Genomic DNA, 17472 nt, shown 5'->3' on the forward strand with positions numbered 1-17472 from the left:
TTTTAGCGACACGCCTCATGTTCTGCGATGCTATGTTGTGTTTACACACCAGTAGTGCCATATTATAGTTGGTTGTATGGTATGGTAGACTCGGTAAACCCAGCCCAATCTGCCGGCGATGTGATTTCGCCCTGAAACTCGGGCTGGAAACCTGTACATCTTTCTACCCTGCTTCCGTTACAAATCTGCGGGGACCAATCACATACTGGCACGCCATTGGCGGGTTTAACACGATGATGATAAAGAAGCGACCAAGCAGCTTTTTGCAACCCGTTGATGCCGCTGTCGCTGCTACGTCACCCCAATCGTTGGTCTGGTTGGTTGAAGGACTATCCAATTGCGTACAGAGTCATTTGATCACGCCTCTTGTGCAGCAGAAAATACAGAACAGACTTGAACATGTTCTTTCATGTCACGTAATGTCACATCACGTCCTTTCACATCACGTGTCGTCACTCACTATGATGCTGAGCAGCGTGAGCAGGAAGGTGGCGAGGAAGACGCCGATGCTGTAGGTGTGCAGCACGCCGCAGGCTCTGATTAGGTGCTGGTGCTTCGAGGTAAGATACAGCTCTCCGGTGTGCATCAGCAGACACCTGGCGAGGTACGGTGCACAGTGAGGGTCAAAAAATGCAAAGATCACACACATTATCAGCAAAACAAAATCTTAAACTTTCACTCGTGCGTTGGTGATGTCTGAACATTTTAAGGTTCTCTCCAGTCACCTGTAGGGCTCGCTGAAGTTGGCCTGACATTGGCTGATGTTTCCTTGTATAAACACGGGCATCATCAGCATCACAGGAATCAGACTGCAAACACAACGGGAACAGAGGAGGTCAGTCACATTTTAACCCTTGTGTTGTCTTCCTGTCGACCTGCAACTTTATGTTTTTCTGGGTCGAAATTTCAACATTTTGTTGTTCTTTTTCTACACTTTTCTCAACATTTTTTCCAATTTTTTTCCCAATTTTTTTGTCACTTTTTTGGCATTTTCTTATTATGTTTTTGTCACTTTTTTAAACAATTTTTTTTCACCTTTGGCGATGTTTTTGATGTTTTTTTTCTCACTTTTTCAGATTTTTTTCAGAATTTTTGTAGCTTTTTCCAACATTTGTCACTTTTTTCTACGTTCTTTTGTCATAGTTCTGATATAGAAAGACAAAAAAGACAACAGGATGGTTAAATATTCCAACGTGTGTTAAATGTTGCCGTGCGTTAAAGACAGTTTGTACTCACCCAGAGAGCAGCGCAGTGATTTTGCCAGCGGTGCTCACTCTGTTGGAAATCTGGACAACAAGATAACAAGATGTGAAATGACAATTGAAATTTAAATTCACACAAAAATGAAATTAGTTAGACGTAAGAGACAGATGAGATAAAACTTTATTGTCCGTTCACACAGAAAATGTTCATCTGCTCAAACAATCAACAGATAATAAAAACACAAACATCTGTATGGTCACCCAACACACTTTCCGTCACACACACACACACACACACACACACACACACACACACACACACACACACACATACACACAGACACACAAACACACACTGTTATCACCTGTACAGCGGGGAGCAGGTAACACACACACACACACACACAGACAGACATACACACACACACACACACACACACACACACACACACTTTTATCACCTGTACAGCATGGAGCAGGTAACACACACACACACACATACAAACACACAGACACACACAGACCCACACACACACTGTTATCACCTGTACAGCATGAAGCAGGTAACACAAGTTATTTGGTTGAAAGAAACCCAAATTTCTAACCTAGAAACTTTGAAAACGGGTCACATTTGACCAGAGGACTACAGGAGGGTTAAGTGCAGTACTTGAATAAATGTATTTAGTTACATTCTACCCTTGGGCTTTGTTGGCGAGGTACAGTAAGTAGTGGCGCGTGGTGGTTTCATGTACCTGCACATATCCATCCATGCAGCCATAGTACTTCTCTCGGATTCCCGTGTAGAGGTTCCACATGTAGTTCAGGGTGTAGAAGAAGGACGCCATGTACAGAATCTGACAGAACAGAAACACAGTTTGTAGTTTCATCGAATCATGATCACTTCTCATAAGAACCCATTCTCACAATTTGGCATATCATGTGAAAATGTACGCACACCAATTTGTATGATATACTACGAAATTAGGCGACGGCCGGCCAGTTACGTGATAGTAACGTTAAGGGGTCTTTATGGTGAAATTTAGCCAGTAAAAGGTAACTGTGATCCGGGACATGAACACCTGTTTCCTGGGTGAAAGTCTTGTGTTTTCTCCTTAACTTCTTCCAGGACATGAACACCTGTTTCCTGGGTGAAAGTCTTGTGTTTTTTCCTTAATTTCTTCAGGACATGATGGACACCTGTTGTCCCGGAAGAAGTTTAGGAGAAAACACAAGACTTTCACCCAGGAAACAGGTGTTCATGTCCTGGAAGAAGTTAAGGAGAAAACACAAGACTTTCACCCAGGAAACAGGTGTTCATGTCCTGGAAGAAGTTAAGGAGAAAACACAAGACTTTCACCCAGGAAACAGGTGTTCATCCTGGAAGAAGTTCAGGAGAAAACACAAGACTTTCACCCAGGAAACAGGTGTTCATGTCCTGGAAGAAGTTAAGGAGAAAACACAAGACTTTCACCCAGGAAAAAAGGTGTTCATGTCCTGGAAGAAGTTAAGGAGAAAACACAAGACTTTCACCCAGGAAACAGGTGTTCATGTCCTGAAGAAGTTCAGGAGAAAACACAAGACTTTCACCCAGGAAACAGGTGTTCATGTCCTGAAGAAGTTCAGGAGAAAACACAAGACTTTCACCCAGGAAACAGGTGTTCATGTCCTGGAAGAAGTTAAGGAGAAAACACAAGACTTTCACCCAGGAAACAGGTGTTCATGTCCTGAAGAAGTTAAGGAGAAAACACAAGACTTTCACCCAGGAAACAGGTGTTCATGTCCTGGAAGACGTTAATGAGAAAACACAAGACTTTCACCCAGGAAACAGGTGTTCATGTCCTGAAGAAGTTCAGGAGAAAACACAAGACTTTCACCCAGGAAACAGGTGTTCATGTCCTGGAAGAAATTAAGGAGAAAACACAAGACTTTCACCCAGGAAACAGGTGTTCATGTCCTGGAAGAAGTTAATGAGAAAACACAAGACTTTCACCCAGGAAACAGGTGTTCATGTCCTGGAAGAAGTTAAGGAGAAAACACAATACTTTTACCCAGGAAAAAAGGTGTTCATGTCCTGAAGAAGTTCAGGAGAAAACACAAGACATTCACCCAAGAAACAGGTGTTCATGTCCTGGAAGAAGTTAAGGAGAAAACACAAGACTTCCACCCAGGAAACAGGTGTTCATGTCCTGGAAGAAGTTACGGAGAAAACACAAGACTTTCACCCAGGAAACAGGTGTTCATGTCCTGAAGAAGTTAAGGAGAAAACACAAGACTTTCACCCAGGAAACAGGTGTTCATGTCCTGGAAGAGGTTCAGGAGAAAACACAAGACTTTCACCCAGGAAACAGGTGTTCATGTCCTGGAAGAAGTTAAGGAGAAAACACAAGACTTTCACCCAGGAAACAGGTGTTCATGTCCTGGAAGAAGTTAAGGAGAAAACAGAAGACTTTTACCAAGGAAACAGGTGTTCATGTCCTGAAGAAGGGAAGGAGAAAACACAAGACAATCACCCAGGAAACAGGTGTTCATGTCCTGGAAGAAGTTAATGAGAAAACACAAGACTTTCACCCAGGAAACAGGTGTTCATGTCCTGGAAGAAGTTAAGGAGAAAACACAATACTTTTACCCAGGAAAAAAGGTGTTCATGTCCTGAAGAAGTTCAGGAGAAAACACAAGACATTCACCCAAGAAACAGGTGTTCATGTCCTGGAAGAAGTTAAGGAGAAAACACAAGACTTCCACCCAGGAAACAGGTGTTCATGTCCTGGAAGAAGTTACGGAGAAAACACAAGACTTTCACCCAGGAAACAGGTGTTCATGTCCTGAAGAAGTTAAGGAGAAAACACAAGACTTTCACCCAGGAAACAGGTGTTCATGTCCTGGAAGAGGTTCAGGAGAAAACACAAGACTTTCACCCAGGAAACAGGTGTTCATGTCCTGGAAGAAGTTAAGGAGAAAACACAAGACTTTCACCCAGGAAACAGGTGTTCATGTCCTGGAAGAAGTTAAGGAGAAAACAGAAGACTTTTACCAAGGAAACAGGTGTTCATGTCCTGAAGAAGTGAAGGAGAAAACACAAGACAATCACCCAGGAAACAGGTGTTCATGTCCTGGAAGAATTTAAGGAGAAAACACAAGACTTTCACCCAGGAAACAGGTGTTCATGTCCTGAAGAAGTTAAGGAGAAAACATAAGACCATCACCCAGGAAACAGGTGTTCATGTCCTGGAAGAAGTTAAAGAGAAAACACAAGACTTTCACCCAGGAAACAGGTGTTCATGTCCTGAAGAAGTTAAGGAGAAAACACAAGACTTTCACCCAGGAAACAGGTGTTCATGTCCTGAAGAAATTAAGGAGAAAACACAAGACTTTCACCCAAGAAACAGGTGTACATGTCCTGGAAGAAATTAAGGAGAAAACACAAGACTTTCACCCAGGAAACAGGTTTTCATGTCCTGAAGAAGTGAAGGAGAAAACACAATACTTTCACCCAGGAAACAGGTGTTCATGTCCTGAAGAAATTAAGGAGAAAACACAAGACTTTCACCCAGGAAACAGGTGTTCATGTCCTGGAAGAAGTTAATGAGAAAACACAAGACTTTCACCCAGGAAACAGGTGTTCATGTCCTGAAGAAGTTAAGGAGAAAACACAAGACTTTCACCCAGGAAACAGGTGTTCATGTCCTGGAAGAAGTTAATGAGAAAACACAGACTTTTACCCAGGAAACAGGTGTTCATGTCCTGGAAGAAGTTAAGGAGAAAACACAAGACTTTCACCCAGGAAACAGGTGTTCATGTCCTGAAGAAGTTCAGGAGAAAACACAAGACTTTCACCCAGGAAACAGGTGTTCATGTCCTGAAGAAGTTAAGGAGAAAACATAAGACCATCACCCAGGAAACAGGTGTTCATGTCCTGGAAGAAGTTAAAGAGAAAACACAAGACTTTCACCCAGGAAACAGGTGTTCATGTCCTGAAGAAGTTAAGGAGAAAACACAAGACTTTCACCCAGGAAACAGGTGTTCATGTCCTGGAAGAAGTTAAGGAGAAAACACAAGACTTTCACCCAGGAAACAGGTGTTCATGTCCTGGAAGAAGTTAAGGAGAAAACAGAAGACTTTTACCAAGGAAACAGGTGTTCATGTCCTGAAGAAGTGAAGGAGAAAACACAAGACAATCACCCAGGAAACAGGTGTTCATGTCCTGGAAGAAGTTAAGGAGAAAACACAAGACTTTCACCCAGGAAACAGGTGTTCATGTCCTGAAGAAGTTAAGGAGAAAACATAAGACCATCACCCAGGAAACAGGTGTTCATGTCCTGGAAGAAGTTAAAGAGAAAACACAAGACTTTCACCCAGGAAACAGGTGTTCATGTCCTGAAGAAGTTAAGGAGAAAACACAAGACTTTCACCCAGGAAACAGGTGTTCATGTCCTGAAGAAATTAAGGAGAAAACACAAGACTTTCACCCAAGAAACAGGTGTACATGTCCTGGAAGAAATTAAGGAGAAAACACAAGACTTTCACCCAGGAAACAGGTTTTCATGTCCTGAAGAAGTGAAGGAGAAAACACAATACTTTCACCCAGGAAACAGGTGTTCATGTCCTGAAGAAATTAAGGAGAAAACACAAGACTTTCACCCAGGAAACAGGTGTTCATGTCCTGGAAGAAGTTAATGAGAAAACACAAGACTTTCACCCAGGAAACAGGTGTTCATGTCCTGAAGAAGTTAAGGAGAAAACACAAGACTTTCACCCAGGAAACAGGTGTTCATGTCCTGGAAGAAGTTAATGAGAAAACACAGACTTTTACCCAGGAAACAGGTGTTCATGTCCTGGAAGAAGTTAAGGAGAAAACACAAGACTTTCACCCAGGAAACAGGTGTTCATGTCCTGAAGAAGTTCAGGAGAAAACACAAGACTTTCACCCAGGAAACAGGTGTTCATGTCCTGAAGAAGTTAAGGAGAAAACATAAGACCATCACCCAGGAAACAGGTGTTCATGTCCTGGAAGAAGTTAAAGAGAAAACACAAGACTTTCACCCAGGAAACAGGTGTTCATGTCCTGAAGAAGTTAAGGAGAAAACACAAGACTTTCACCCAGGAAACAGGTGTTCATGTCCTGAAGAAATTAAGGAAAAAACACAAGACTTTCACCCAGGAAACAGATGTTCATGTCCTGAAGAAGTTAAGGAGAAAACACAAGACTTTCACCCAAGAAACAGGTGTTCATGTCCTGGAAGAAATTAAGGAGAAAACACAAGACTTTCACCCAGGAAACAGGTTTTCATGTCCTGAAGAAGTGAAGGAGAAAACACAATACTTTCACCCAGGAAACAGGTGTTCATGTCCTGAAGAAATTAAGGAGAAAACACAAGACTTTCACCCAGGAAACAGGTGTTCATGTCCTGGAAGAAGTTAATGAGAAAACACAAGACTTTCACCCAGGAAACAGGTGTTCATGTCCTGAAGAAGTTAAGGAGAAAACACAAGACTTTCACCCAGGAAACAGGTGTTCATGTCCTGGAAGAAGTTAATGAGAAAACACAGACTTTTACCCAGGAAACAGGTGTTAATGTCCTGGAAGAAGTTAAGGAGAAAACACAAGACTTTCACCCAGGAAACAGGTGTTCATGTCCTGAAGAAGTTCAGGAGAAAACACAAGACTTTCACCCAGGAAACAGGTGTTCATGTCCTGAAGAAGTTAAGGAGAAAACACAAGACTTTCACCCAGGAAACAGATGTTCATGTCCTGAAGAAGTTAAGGAGAAAACACAAGACTTTCACCCAAGAAACAGGTGTTCATGTCCTGGAAGAAATTAAGGAGAAAACACAAGACTTTCACCCAGGAAACAGGTTTTCATGTCCTGAAGAAGTGAAGGAGAAAACACAATACTTTCACCCAGGAAACAGGTGTTCATGTCCTGAAGAAATTAAGGAGAAAACACAAGACTTTCACCCAGGAAACAGGTGTTCATGTCCTGAAGAAGTTCAGGAGAAAACACAAGACTTTCACCCAGGAAACAGGTGTTCGTAGGATATCATACGAATTGTTGTGCATAAGTTTTCGCACATTATACTTCGAAGCTGTTCATGAGAATGCATTGACCACAGCGCTCTTACACAGCAGCAGTCAGTGTGGGCCTGACAGTAATAAATACTTAGAATACATACAAATTAAGGTGCTTTATTTTCATATGAATGGTTGGTGAGAACGGCCTGTTCGTACGGAGCTTGTTTACTCTCTGACCAGTAAACATCCAGCAGCTGAGCCGAGGCTCGCTGCGTCCGAACAAACATGTAGGTCAGGAATGTTTTGTGTTCTTCATCTCTTTACATCTAGTCTAATGTCCGTCCTGCTTCTGCTGCTCTAATTCCTCCCAGACTGACCCAGTTCAGGGTCTGTTCTGGAGCGGGTCATCTGGGACTAATGGGCCAAAATACCAGGACAGGATCTCTTTAAACTGTAGATCTGTTCACAGCTGAATCAATGCCCATGTTTCCATCCACAAGTTTTTATGCGAATTAAGTAATATGGAATGAAATATGCCTCACGGGAACAGTAAAATAAGACAAAATATTGACACAAAGTTTGTAGACATCTCATCTCAACAGATTTTTATAACGGTTATTATAACTTGTGCAATAGGAAGCATTTGTACATAGAGGGTGTGATCCATTTTGGCTAGCAAACTTTGTACGCAAATGTTTGCTTGAATGTTGTGTGATTCAGTGCGAAAATGAATGGAAACACTAGCCTGGCTCCGCCCTCCTACGTACGTACGGTTTGCGGTATATTCTTGGGTTTTCTCAACAATGATGTTGAGGTTGTGCGCTAGTTTGAGTTGTAGTTCCGTAATGGTGGCGGAGAAAGATGTGAGCGAAGCCATTTGTGGCAACGCTGCCGAATATCCAGAAGTTAAAGCCCAAGCAAGACCAATCTTTGCTGAGTTGTATTGGTGGCTCCCAAGAAGGCGGCCGCCTGTATACGAGAACGCGACTGTCTTTATAAACTATCTTTTTAATAAACTGTCTGTATGCTTACAAATTTCTCAATGCTTCGGTTAACATGTAGGGGCCCTCATTATGCTACCGTGGAAGTTTGGTGATATTTTGTGCCTTTTTAGTGGTATAAATAGCGATCGTTTTTACTTTACCTGTGCCCCGAATACTAGCATTATAAGCTAATCAGTGGTCCGTGTTAGCTAGTTTCAAGCTACAAACACATTCAATTAGCATCTGTTATTAACCCCTAGGTTTGTTTTGCTCCTGAATTGTCCTTTAATTCTCATGACCTTTAAGTGTTTTGGGGATTTTTCCTTTGGATTATTAATAACCCAGAACAGAGTTTCCATATGCTTGTATACGTTTGTTGTGTTAACACTGTATCTTGCAGCCTTTTTACAAATTATACAGCTTGCGTTATATACGTCGTTTCATTTTCGGCTTGAAAATATAGACACACACCATTCTTCTGCTCCGTCGCTATCCTGCTTGTGTGTGTGTTTGTGTGTGTGTGTGTGTGTGTGTGTGTGTGTGTGTGTGTGTGTGTGTGTGTGTGTGTGTGTGTGTGTGTGTGTGTGTGTGTGTGTGTGTGTGCTGGCAGGAGCGGCACTGACACAGACAGCCAGCTCGTCTCTCTGATGAAACCGCAGCAGTGCATACTGGAGAGAAAGTGAAACTAAAGGATCCATCTCATTAGGAGGGAGGAAGTAGAGATTTTCCAGCTGTGAAGCGTCCTTGTGTTTTAGGAGGATGCATTATTTTGGGTGATTATTTTGGGTGATTTTTGAGGAAACATAGGGAGGAAATATATTTGTTTGTTATGAGGAAGGAAGGAAACCCCGTAAAGTCTCTAAACTTTAGTGAAAAACCACAAAGGTCCCCCCCCCCTCTGTCTGACCTGACCTGACCTGCTGTGTGTTAAAGAACCTGAAGTCTTGATTTAAAGCCTTTCTTTTTTATTATAAATTAAATATAAAAAGGCAAATATATAGTTTTGTGTTTAAACAAAGGATCAGTAATTTACTAAAACAGTTGCTCAGTGTGTGTGGGTGTGTGTGTTACCTGCTCCACTGTGTGTGTGTGTGTGAGCTGCCCCACAATGTGTGTGTGTGTGTGTGTGTGTGTATGTGTGTTACCTGCTCCACAGTGTGTGTGTGTGTGTGTGTGTGTGTGTGTGTGTGTGCGCGCGTGCATGTGTGTGTATGTGTGTAACCTGCTCCACTGTGTGTGTGTGTGTTACCTGCTCCACTGTGTGTATGTGTGTGTGTGTGCGTGTGTGTGGTTGTTACCTGCTCCACTGTGTGTGTGTGTGTGTGTGTGTGTGTGTGTTACCTGCTCCACTGTTTGTGTGTTTGTGTGTGTGTGTGTGTGTGTGTGTGTGTGTGTGTGTGTGTGTGTGTGTTACCTGCTCTACTGTGTGTGTTATCTGCTCCACTGTGAGTGTCTGTGTGTTACCTTATCTACTGTGTGTGTGTGTGTGTGTGTGTGTGTTACCTGCTCTACTGTGTGTGTTATCTGCTCCACTGTGAGTGTCTGTGTGTTACCTTATCTACTGTGTGTGTGTGTGTGTGTGTGTGTGTGTGTGTGTGTGTGTGTGTGTGTGTGTGTGTGTGTGTTACCTGCTCTACTGTGTGTGTTATCTGCTCCACTGTGAGTGTCTGTGTGTTACCTTATCTACTGTGTGTGTGTGTGTGTGTGTGTGTGTGTGTGTGTGTGTGTGTGTGTGTGTGTGTGTGTGTGTGTGTGTGTTACCTGCTCTACTGTGTGTGTTATCTGCTCCACTGTGAGTGTCTGTGTGTTACCTTATCTACTGTGTGTGTGTGTGTGTGTGTGTGTGTTACCTGCTCTACTGTGTGTGTTATCTTCTGCACTGTGAGTGTCTGTGTGTTACCTTATCTACTGTGTGTGTGTGTGTGTGTGTGTGTGTGTGTGTGTGTGTGTTACCTGCTCTACTGTGTGTGTTATCTGCTCCACTGTGAGTGTCTGTGTGTTACCTTATCTACTGTGTGTGTGTGTGTGTGTGTGTGTGTGTGTGTTACCTGCTCTACTGTGTGTGTTATCTTCTGCACTGTGAGTGTCTGTGTGTTACCTTATCTACTGTGTGTGTGTGTGTGTGTGTGTGTGTGTGTGTGTGTGTGTGTGTGTTACCTGCTCTACTGTGTGTGTTATCTTCTGCACTGTGAGTGTCTGTGTGTTACCTTATCTACTGTGTGTGTGTGTGTGTGTGTGTGTGTGTGTGTGTGTGTGTGTGTGTGTGTGTGTGTGTCTGCGTGTGTGTGTTACCTGCTCCACAGTGTGCAGGTTGTAACAGTGTGTGCAGCGCTGAGAGAAGAGCGCCACTCCGATGAGCCAGCAGAAGGCGAGCAGCAGGTCAGACACGCTGAGCAGCAGCAGCGGCTGCAGCTGCAAACACAAACACACACATAGAAATAAAAAGCTTTTATCCACGTCATTTATAATCCTGTAAATCCCTTTTAAGGCGGTGCAACGTGTAAAACAAAAGAATGAAATAAGGAACTGACCTCCGGCATCCGGCCGAGTCTCTGTGACATCACACAGACGATGATGGAGCCTGAACCCAGAACACTGCAGACAGAATCACATTCGTTCAGATTAATCCTCCTAATTTGGGGGTTTTCTTTCAACCAAATTTTAAAACAAAATAACTTGGATGGTTCTCTACAACTCTCTTCATAAATTAAATAAATGATCAGTTCGCTACTTTCATTGAATTTGGGTGTTTTACAGTTTTTTACAATCACTTTGCTACTAATTTCATAACCTTGATGTGATTTTTCAAAACTCTAGACACAAAACTCACAACAGTCATCACTTGTAACACAGGCTATCCAATGTTCAAAACATTGCATTGTGCATTCATATCTCTAAAGAAGTATTGCACTTGCACAATCACTGGTTCAAAAAACAAATATATTGTGAAATACCATTGAAACATTACTTTAGATCACCCACACACAAGCTACCCATAATTTCACTGGGTCATCGTTCATACAATCATTAAATATTGTAGTACAAAATAGGTGTTACATGTTTCATTATGGTACTACAAGTAAATACATCCCTGTAAAAGTACTGCAGTAGTAGAGAGAATACTACAGACCAATGTGGTATATATATATATATATATATATATATATATATATATACTATATATATATATATATATATATATATATATATATATATATTTATCCAGGTAAGTCGATTGAGAACAAATTCTCATTTGCAACGACAACACACACATATATACACACATATACATACTGTGTATATATATATATATATATATATATATATATATATATATATATATATATATAGATAGATAGATAGATAGTTAGTTAGTTAGTTAGTTAGTTAGTTAGTTATATTTTATTTCTGTGTCATGCCAAACATCTTGGTCCATCCCACATGGGATTACAAGACACCACAAATTCACTTATTCAACAAACATCTTCCCGTTGCATATTCAAATCCTTCGAACAAATACATGAATACAAATATATAGACATACACATACATAAATGTATATACACGTACACACATACCACACACAAACAACTAGTTCTCATCTACACTCGATAAAGAGCTTTTTTCCTCTTCTCACAGGCTTTATCTAAATAATTAGCCAATTTATATGTTTCATATGTGAACAGCCATCTCAATCTTTGAGCATCATCCATATTTACCAAATCAATCTCTGCTTTTATCCTACAAAACAAAAAATCACGCTGCTCACTATAAAAAGGACAATAGAAAACACAATGGAACTCATTTTCTACATCATTCAAACAGCACATAGGACAGATACGTTTTGCCTCTTCTACATTAACATATCGTCCTGTTTCAATAGTCAAAGGCAAAACACCAGATCTCACTTGAGCACATAAGGATCTTTGCCTTTTTGACAAATTATATACAATATATATATATATATATATATATCATACTTAGAGATTGGTATGGTTTGATTTCAGTTAGTCTAATAGATGGTTTCATTTGCATATAGAGATGATTTTATGGAAAGTACCCCATGCCAATCTCTAGGTATGGTGAAGGGTATGTGATGATGTGGGGGTATGGTGAAGGGTATATGATGATGTGGGGGTATGGTGAAGGGTATGTGATGATGTGGGGGTATGGTGAAGGGTATGTGATGATGTGGGGGTATGGTGAAGGGTATGTGATGATGTGGGGGTATGGTGAAGGGTATATGATGATGTGGGGGTATGGTGAAGGGTATGTGATGATGTGGGGGTATGGTGAAGGGTATGTGATGATGTGGGGGTATGGTGAAGGGTATGTGATGATGTGGGGGTATGGTGAAGGGTATGTGATGATGTGGGGGTATGGTGAAGGGTATGTGATGATGTGGGGGTATGGTGAAGGGTATGTGATGATGTGGGGGTATGGTGAAGGGTATGTGATGATGTGGGGGGTATGGTGAAGGGTATGTGATGATGTGGGGGTATGGTGAAGGTTATGTGATGATTTGGGGGGTATGGTGAAGGGTATGTGATGATGTGGGGGTATGGTGAAGGGTATGTGATGATGTGGGGGTATGGTGAAGGGTATGTGATGATGTGGGGGTATGGTGAAGGGTATGTGATGATGTGGGGGGTATGGTGAAGGGTATGTGATGATGTGGGGGTATGGTGAAGGTTATGTGATGATTTGGGGGTATGGTGAAGGGTATGTGATGATGTGGGGGTATGGTGAAGGGTATGTGATGATGTGGGGGTATGGTGAAGGGTATGTGATGATGTGGGGGTATTTTAATGCCAAAGGCCAAGGGAACTTCATCAGGAAACCGAATGACACTTAATGACAGAAGTCATAAACGTTTATGACTTGTTTATAACGTTAATGACACGTTCATGACAGTGTCATGTCATAGTTATGACAGTGTCATGTCATGATAATGTCGATACCTTCAAGTAAAGTGTTACCCATTTTTTTTTACATTTTGACCCAGAAAAATAAAAAGTTGCTGGATGGTCGACGGAGACGACAACACGAGGGTTAAAGGAACTATCAGGTAACTGTTATATCTGAGAACAAACTGCTTCTCAAAATGTCCCTCCGTGAAACAAAGCTCTCTAATCAGATTATTTCACGCTGGCGTGAACTTCTCCGTCTCTGATTGTCCGAGTGCGGTGACCTTTGACCTTTCACCGCCCGCCTCTCCGTTTAATTGCAGAGTGCATTAAGCAGAAATTGAAGCGTAATGTGCTGAAGGGACATTAAATAACATCTGAAACAAAGTAAGAATCTTTTCTCATAAATCAATTCAAAAATAAAAGTAGCCATGGAGAGAAAGAAGAACGACGCTGCAGAATCACACAGCTGTGTGTCGGTAACCAATCCAACTTTTGGCAGAAACCAGTTTAACCAACAGCATAGGTGCCGATTTATGTTTCCCTCTGTGGGTGCTCACAAGCGCATGCCCTTTGAAAAAAAAAAAAGTAGTCCAACATGTTTGCATATCAGAACCTTACTGTACGTACACACCGCGGCTGACTTGAGCTTCTAAAGTTATCGGAAGTCATTCATTTTCAACGGAAGCTTCTCTCAGCTGCAAGGGGTGGCAAATCTGCCGGCGTCACGTCTTGGGCATTTTGGGCGTTTTGGGTGTTTTGAGCGACCAGAGCATCAATCAGAAAGTTGAACTTTGGTCAACTTTATGGTAATGAGCTATGACGCGGTTCAGCGGCAAGCAGCGGCAAACGCCAGCAAACATACGATGAAAACTTTCGTTCTTACCAAAACATTAGTTCAGAGAAAATGGAGGGAAAAGCTCATAATGGCCGTTGCTGGGTCCCCCTATCACTTATGATATTACGTTGTTTGCGTATAGGGACCAGTTAACGTTACCTGCCGGTCACATGGTCTCTAACCAGTCACATGGTCTCTAAACAGTCCCATGGTCTCTAAACAGTCACATGGTCTCTAAACAGTCACATGGTCTCTAAACAGTCCCATGGTCTCTAAACAGTCACATGGTCTCTAAACAGTCACATGGTCACATGGTCTCTAAACAGTCACATGGTCTAAACAGTCCCATGGTCTCTAAACAGTCACATGGGTCATGGTCTCTAAACAGTCACATGGGTCATATGGTCTCTAAACAGTCACATGGTCTCTAAACAGTCACATGGTCTCTAACCAGTCACATGGTCTCTAAACAGTCCCATGGTCTCTAAACAGTCACATGGTCTCTAAACAGTCACATGGTCTCTAACCAGTCCTCATGGTGAAGTCCTGCACGGGTCAACAGCTGGCGGCTGCTCGCTCTGCCTGCATTCTGCTGCTGTTCAGCGGCTAACGAGCGAGCTAACTGCTAACAGACACAGCTCCGACCAACATACAATACAAATTCTGTCCTTATATATGTAATTTATTAAAGGTTTCTTGTGTCAGTGTGTTGGCCGTGCAGTGGCTGCTTGTGCTTTTTCTTCAATCGTGTGTTGAACATGATCGAACAGTGAACGCTGCCACGTTAGGAAATGGAAAGCGGCCGACACGAACACGCGCCTATTACCTCGATAATAAAGCCGTAAAGTAGGATATCTTTCAACTCAGGACAGCGCCGCTTCTCACAGATACAGACAGGATTGGAGATGAGAAGTTGAACTGACACGTAACCTCGATCAGGTTCGTGGAAAATTAAGAATCCATGCTTCTGACAGGGCCCTGGTGGAACTCTCTGCACTGGTGGTGGATGTGGTCGATGCACATGCATCATTAGGTTTCGCTTTTTTAATAACAAATCTGTCCATTTTAGTCTCACTTTGATCACCTAATGAACATGCACACACTGTATAGTGGGGGGGATGGAGGTGGGGGGTCACTAAAGAGGCGTTTTCATCCGAGAGACGTTGTCACACTACGACCGATGCTCCTCTTAGCACCAACTGCTATGTTTAATTTTTTACCTATGAACCAACAGAACCAGGAAGTGACTGACCTGAGCAGAGCCATGGCGAGCTGGATCCACCTGACGGCTTCATACACCTGCAGACAAGGTGAGTTCCATTATAAGAGACACAGAGGCACATTACAGTGATGTACATCAACATGAACACATAAAACAGAGAGTAAAATAGGAAATACGGTAGATTTAAAACAGTTAAGAGGTGGAAAAGAATGAGAATGTGGCATCTTCCCTAAATATAGGTCAGAATGATGCTGGAACAATCAACCTATGTGGGCGTTTATTTCGGGGGAAGACAGTCTCTTTCAATGTGTTTTCTACCTTTATTTAGGTACCAGTAGGAACTGATACATGCCTAAACAAACGACCTGTGTGGGTGTTTTTCCGGATTAGTTTAACACATCAAAACCACTTTTAGTTCACGCTAACGTCAATTTAAAATATGATTATCGCACTGAGGAAGTTTCAAAGGAAGTGAAAACAAATTAACTTTAAAAGAGTGGATAAAAAAAGTCTGGGAATCAAAGAACATTAAAGTATTTAACCGCAGAGGTCCATGTAAGAAGTTTACAAAGAAAGCTAATAAAAAAACTACAGTAGTGACCAGTGCAGAATAGAAACCAGCATTTTATAGATAACTTTATGAATAAATATAAATAGTTATCAGCTTGTTTCTGTGATATAAAGGTCTGGACTTCATCAGTTTAGAAGTTTAAAGTGTGACATTTAATGTGGAAACGTTGACATGAAACATGAAGCTGGTTTGAGTCGCTTCTCTTTTGGGTTTTTGTGTCTTGCCGTCTTCTCTATTTTTAACACTTTCACTATCAGACATCTGCACCTGATTGGAACCTGAACTTTTAAGGACAAGTCTGCCTGGCGACAAATCTCTGCTGCCACAAATATTCACCAGGACTATACGTATAGAATACGTATAAGTCCGCCCAAATAAGTTTAGTTTGAAATACTTTTTACTTGTACATCCATGGTGAAAAGGCAGCTATTAAAAGATCCATTTCTGGATTTTAAAATTTGATATCAGACCACTCAAACAAAGATCGATTTTAATTGGACAATCGATCATTTTAACCCAGCCCTTAATATATGTACAGATAATAATACACACACACACACACACACACACACACACACACACACACACTTATACACACAGACAAACACACACACACACACACAAAGTTACGAACCAATTTAGCAGACATACACACACAGTTAATCCTACATTTCCCATGAGCACTTTGTTGTGCCGTTTCATATAACCGTGCCTAGCGTGTGTGGTATTTAATAAAAACTATTTCTATTCCATTTGAAAATGGATATAAATATCGCCTTTGTTGTCGCCCTTGTTGTCACCTTTTTGTCGCCTTCTCGCCGCCTTTTCATCGCCTTTTTCGTCGCCTTTTCGTTGCCTTTATTGTCGAGTGAATGTGTAAAGATTACAACTGGTTGAGATTTAAAAAGAAATGGGGGCTTAATATACTTTAGATTTGACTTGTTTGACATCAGACATCTGTTCTTACGCATTTACAAGCGTCGCGTTTACAAGCGTCACGTATAGCAGCGTAGCGCAGCTATTTTTATCTCGCCACCCGTGTTATCCAATCTGTCCGGGCACACCGGGCGTGCAGCGGGCGCGTTGGACCGAACGCTACGATCATCGTTTCGGCGTCTCCTCTATTTCTTGCGTGATACGTGAGCGTATGTGTCAAGACAGGCAGGTAATACACATACAGGAAGACACACAGTGCAGCCGGATACTACAGTACTCCCGAAATAAACACAACACACGATCAGGCACACGGAGGGAGAGACACACACACACACACACACACACACTGAGCAACTGTTTTAGTAAATTATTGATCCTTTGTTTAAACACAAAACTATATATTTGCCTTTTTATATTTAATTTCTAATAAAAAAGAAATAGTTGAAACCAAGACTTCAGGTTCTTTAACAGACAGCAGGTCAGGTCAGGTCAGGTAAGGCCACTTGGGTGGGGGGGGGGGGCTTTATGGGGGTTTCCTTCCTTGATCATAACATACAAATATATTTCCCTCTTATGTTTCCTCAAAAATCACCCAAAATAACCCACCCTCCTAAAACACAGGGACACTTCACCACTGGAAAATCTCTACTTCCTCCTGAGAAATGCAGCTGAAATAGAAATTTTCACTTCAAACAGCACCACCAGCTACCTTTACTGCAGTAAAAGTACTAAAACACACAGTGAAAATACTCCACTCCAAGTTAGAGTCTGTATGTTGCACTAAAATGTTTTCAGCTTTGTGA

At 41.8% G+C, this 17472-nt stretch overlaps 1 protein-coding gene across 1 annotated transcript in view; it reads right to left on the reverse strand.

Moving 5' to 3' along the window:
• The window catches only part of tmem116 (transmembrane protein 116), a 34499-nt gene that overhangs the window by 14833 nt on the left and 2194 nt on the right, over positions 1-17472 (reverse strand). The window contains exons 2-8 of the mRNA XM_028579830.1: positions 15193-15239; positions 10727-10790; positions 10488-10607; positions 1955-2056; positions 1237-1286; positions 726-809; positions 461-596 (exon numbers count right to left, since the gene is read on the reverse strand). Of these exons, the coding sequence (XP_028435631.1) occupies positions 461-596; positions 726-809; positions 1237-1286; positions 1955-2056; positions 10488-10607; positions 10727-10790; positions 15193-15239 (603 nt within the window). The remainder of the gene's footprint in view (positions 1-460; positions 597-725; positions 810-1236; positions 1287-1954; positions 2057-10487; positions 10608-10726; positions 10791-15192; positions 15240-17472) is intronic.

The sequence above is a fragment of the Perca flavescens genome, chromosome 6 (genome assembly GCF_004354835.1).
Source record: "Perca flavescens isolate YP-PL-M2 chromosome 6, PFLA_1.0, whole genome shotgun sequence".
Classification (NCBI taxonomy): domain Eukaryota; kingdom Metazoa; phylum Chordata; class Actinopteri; order Perciformes; family Percidae; genus Perca; species Perca flavescens.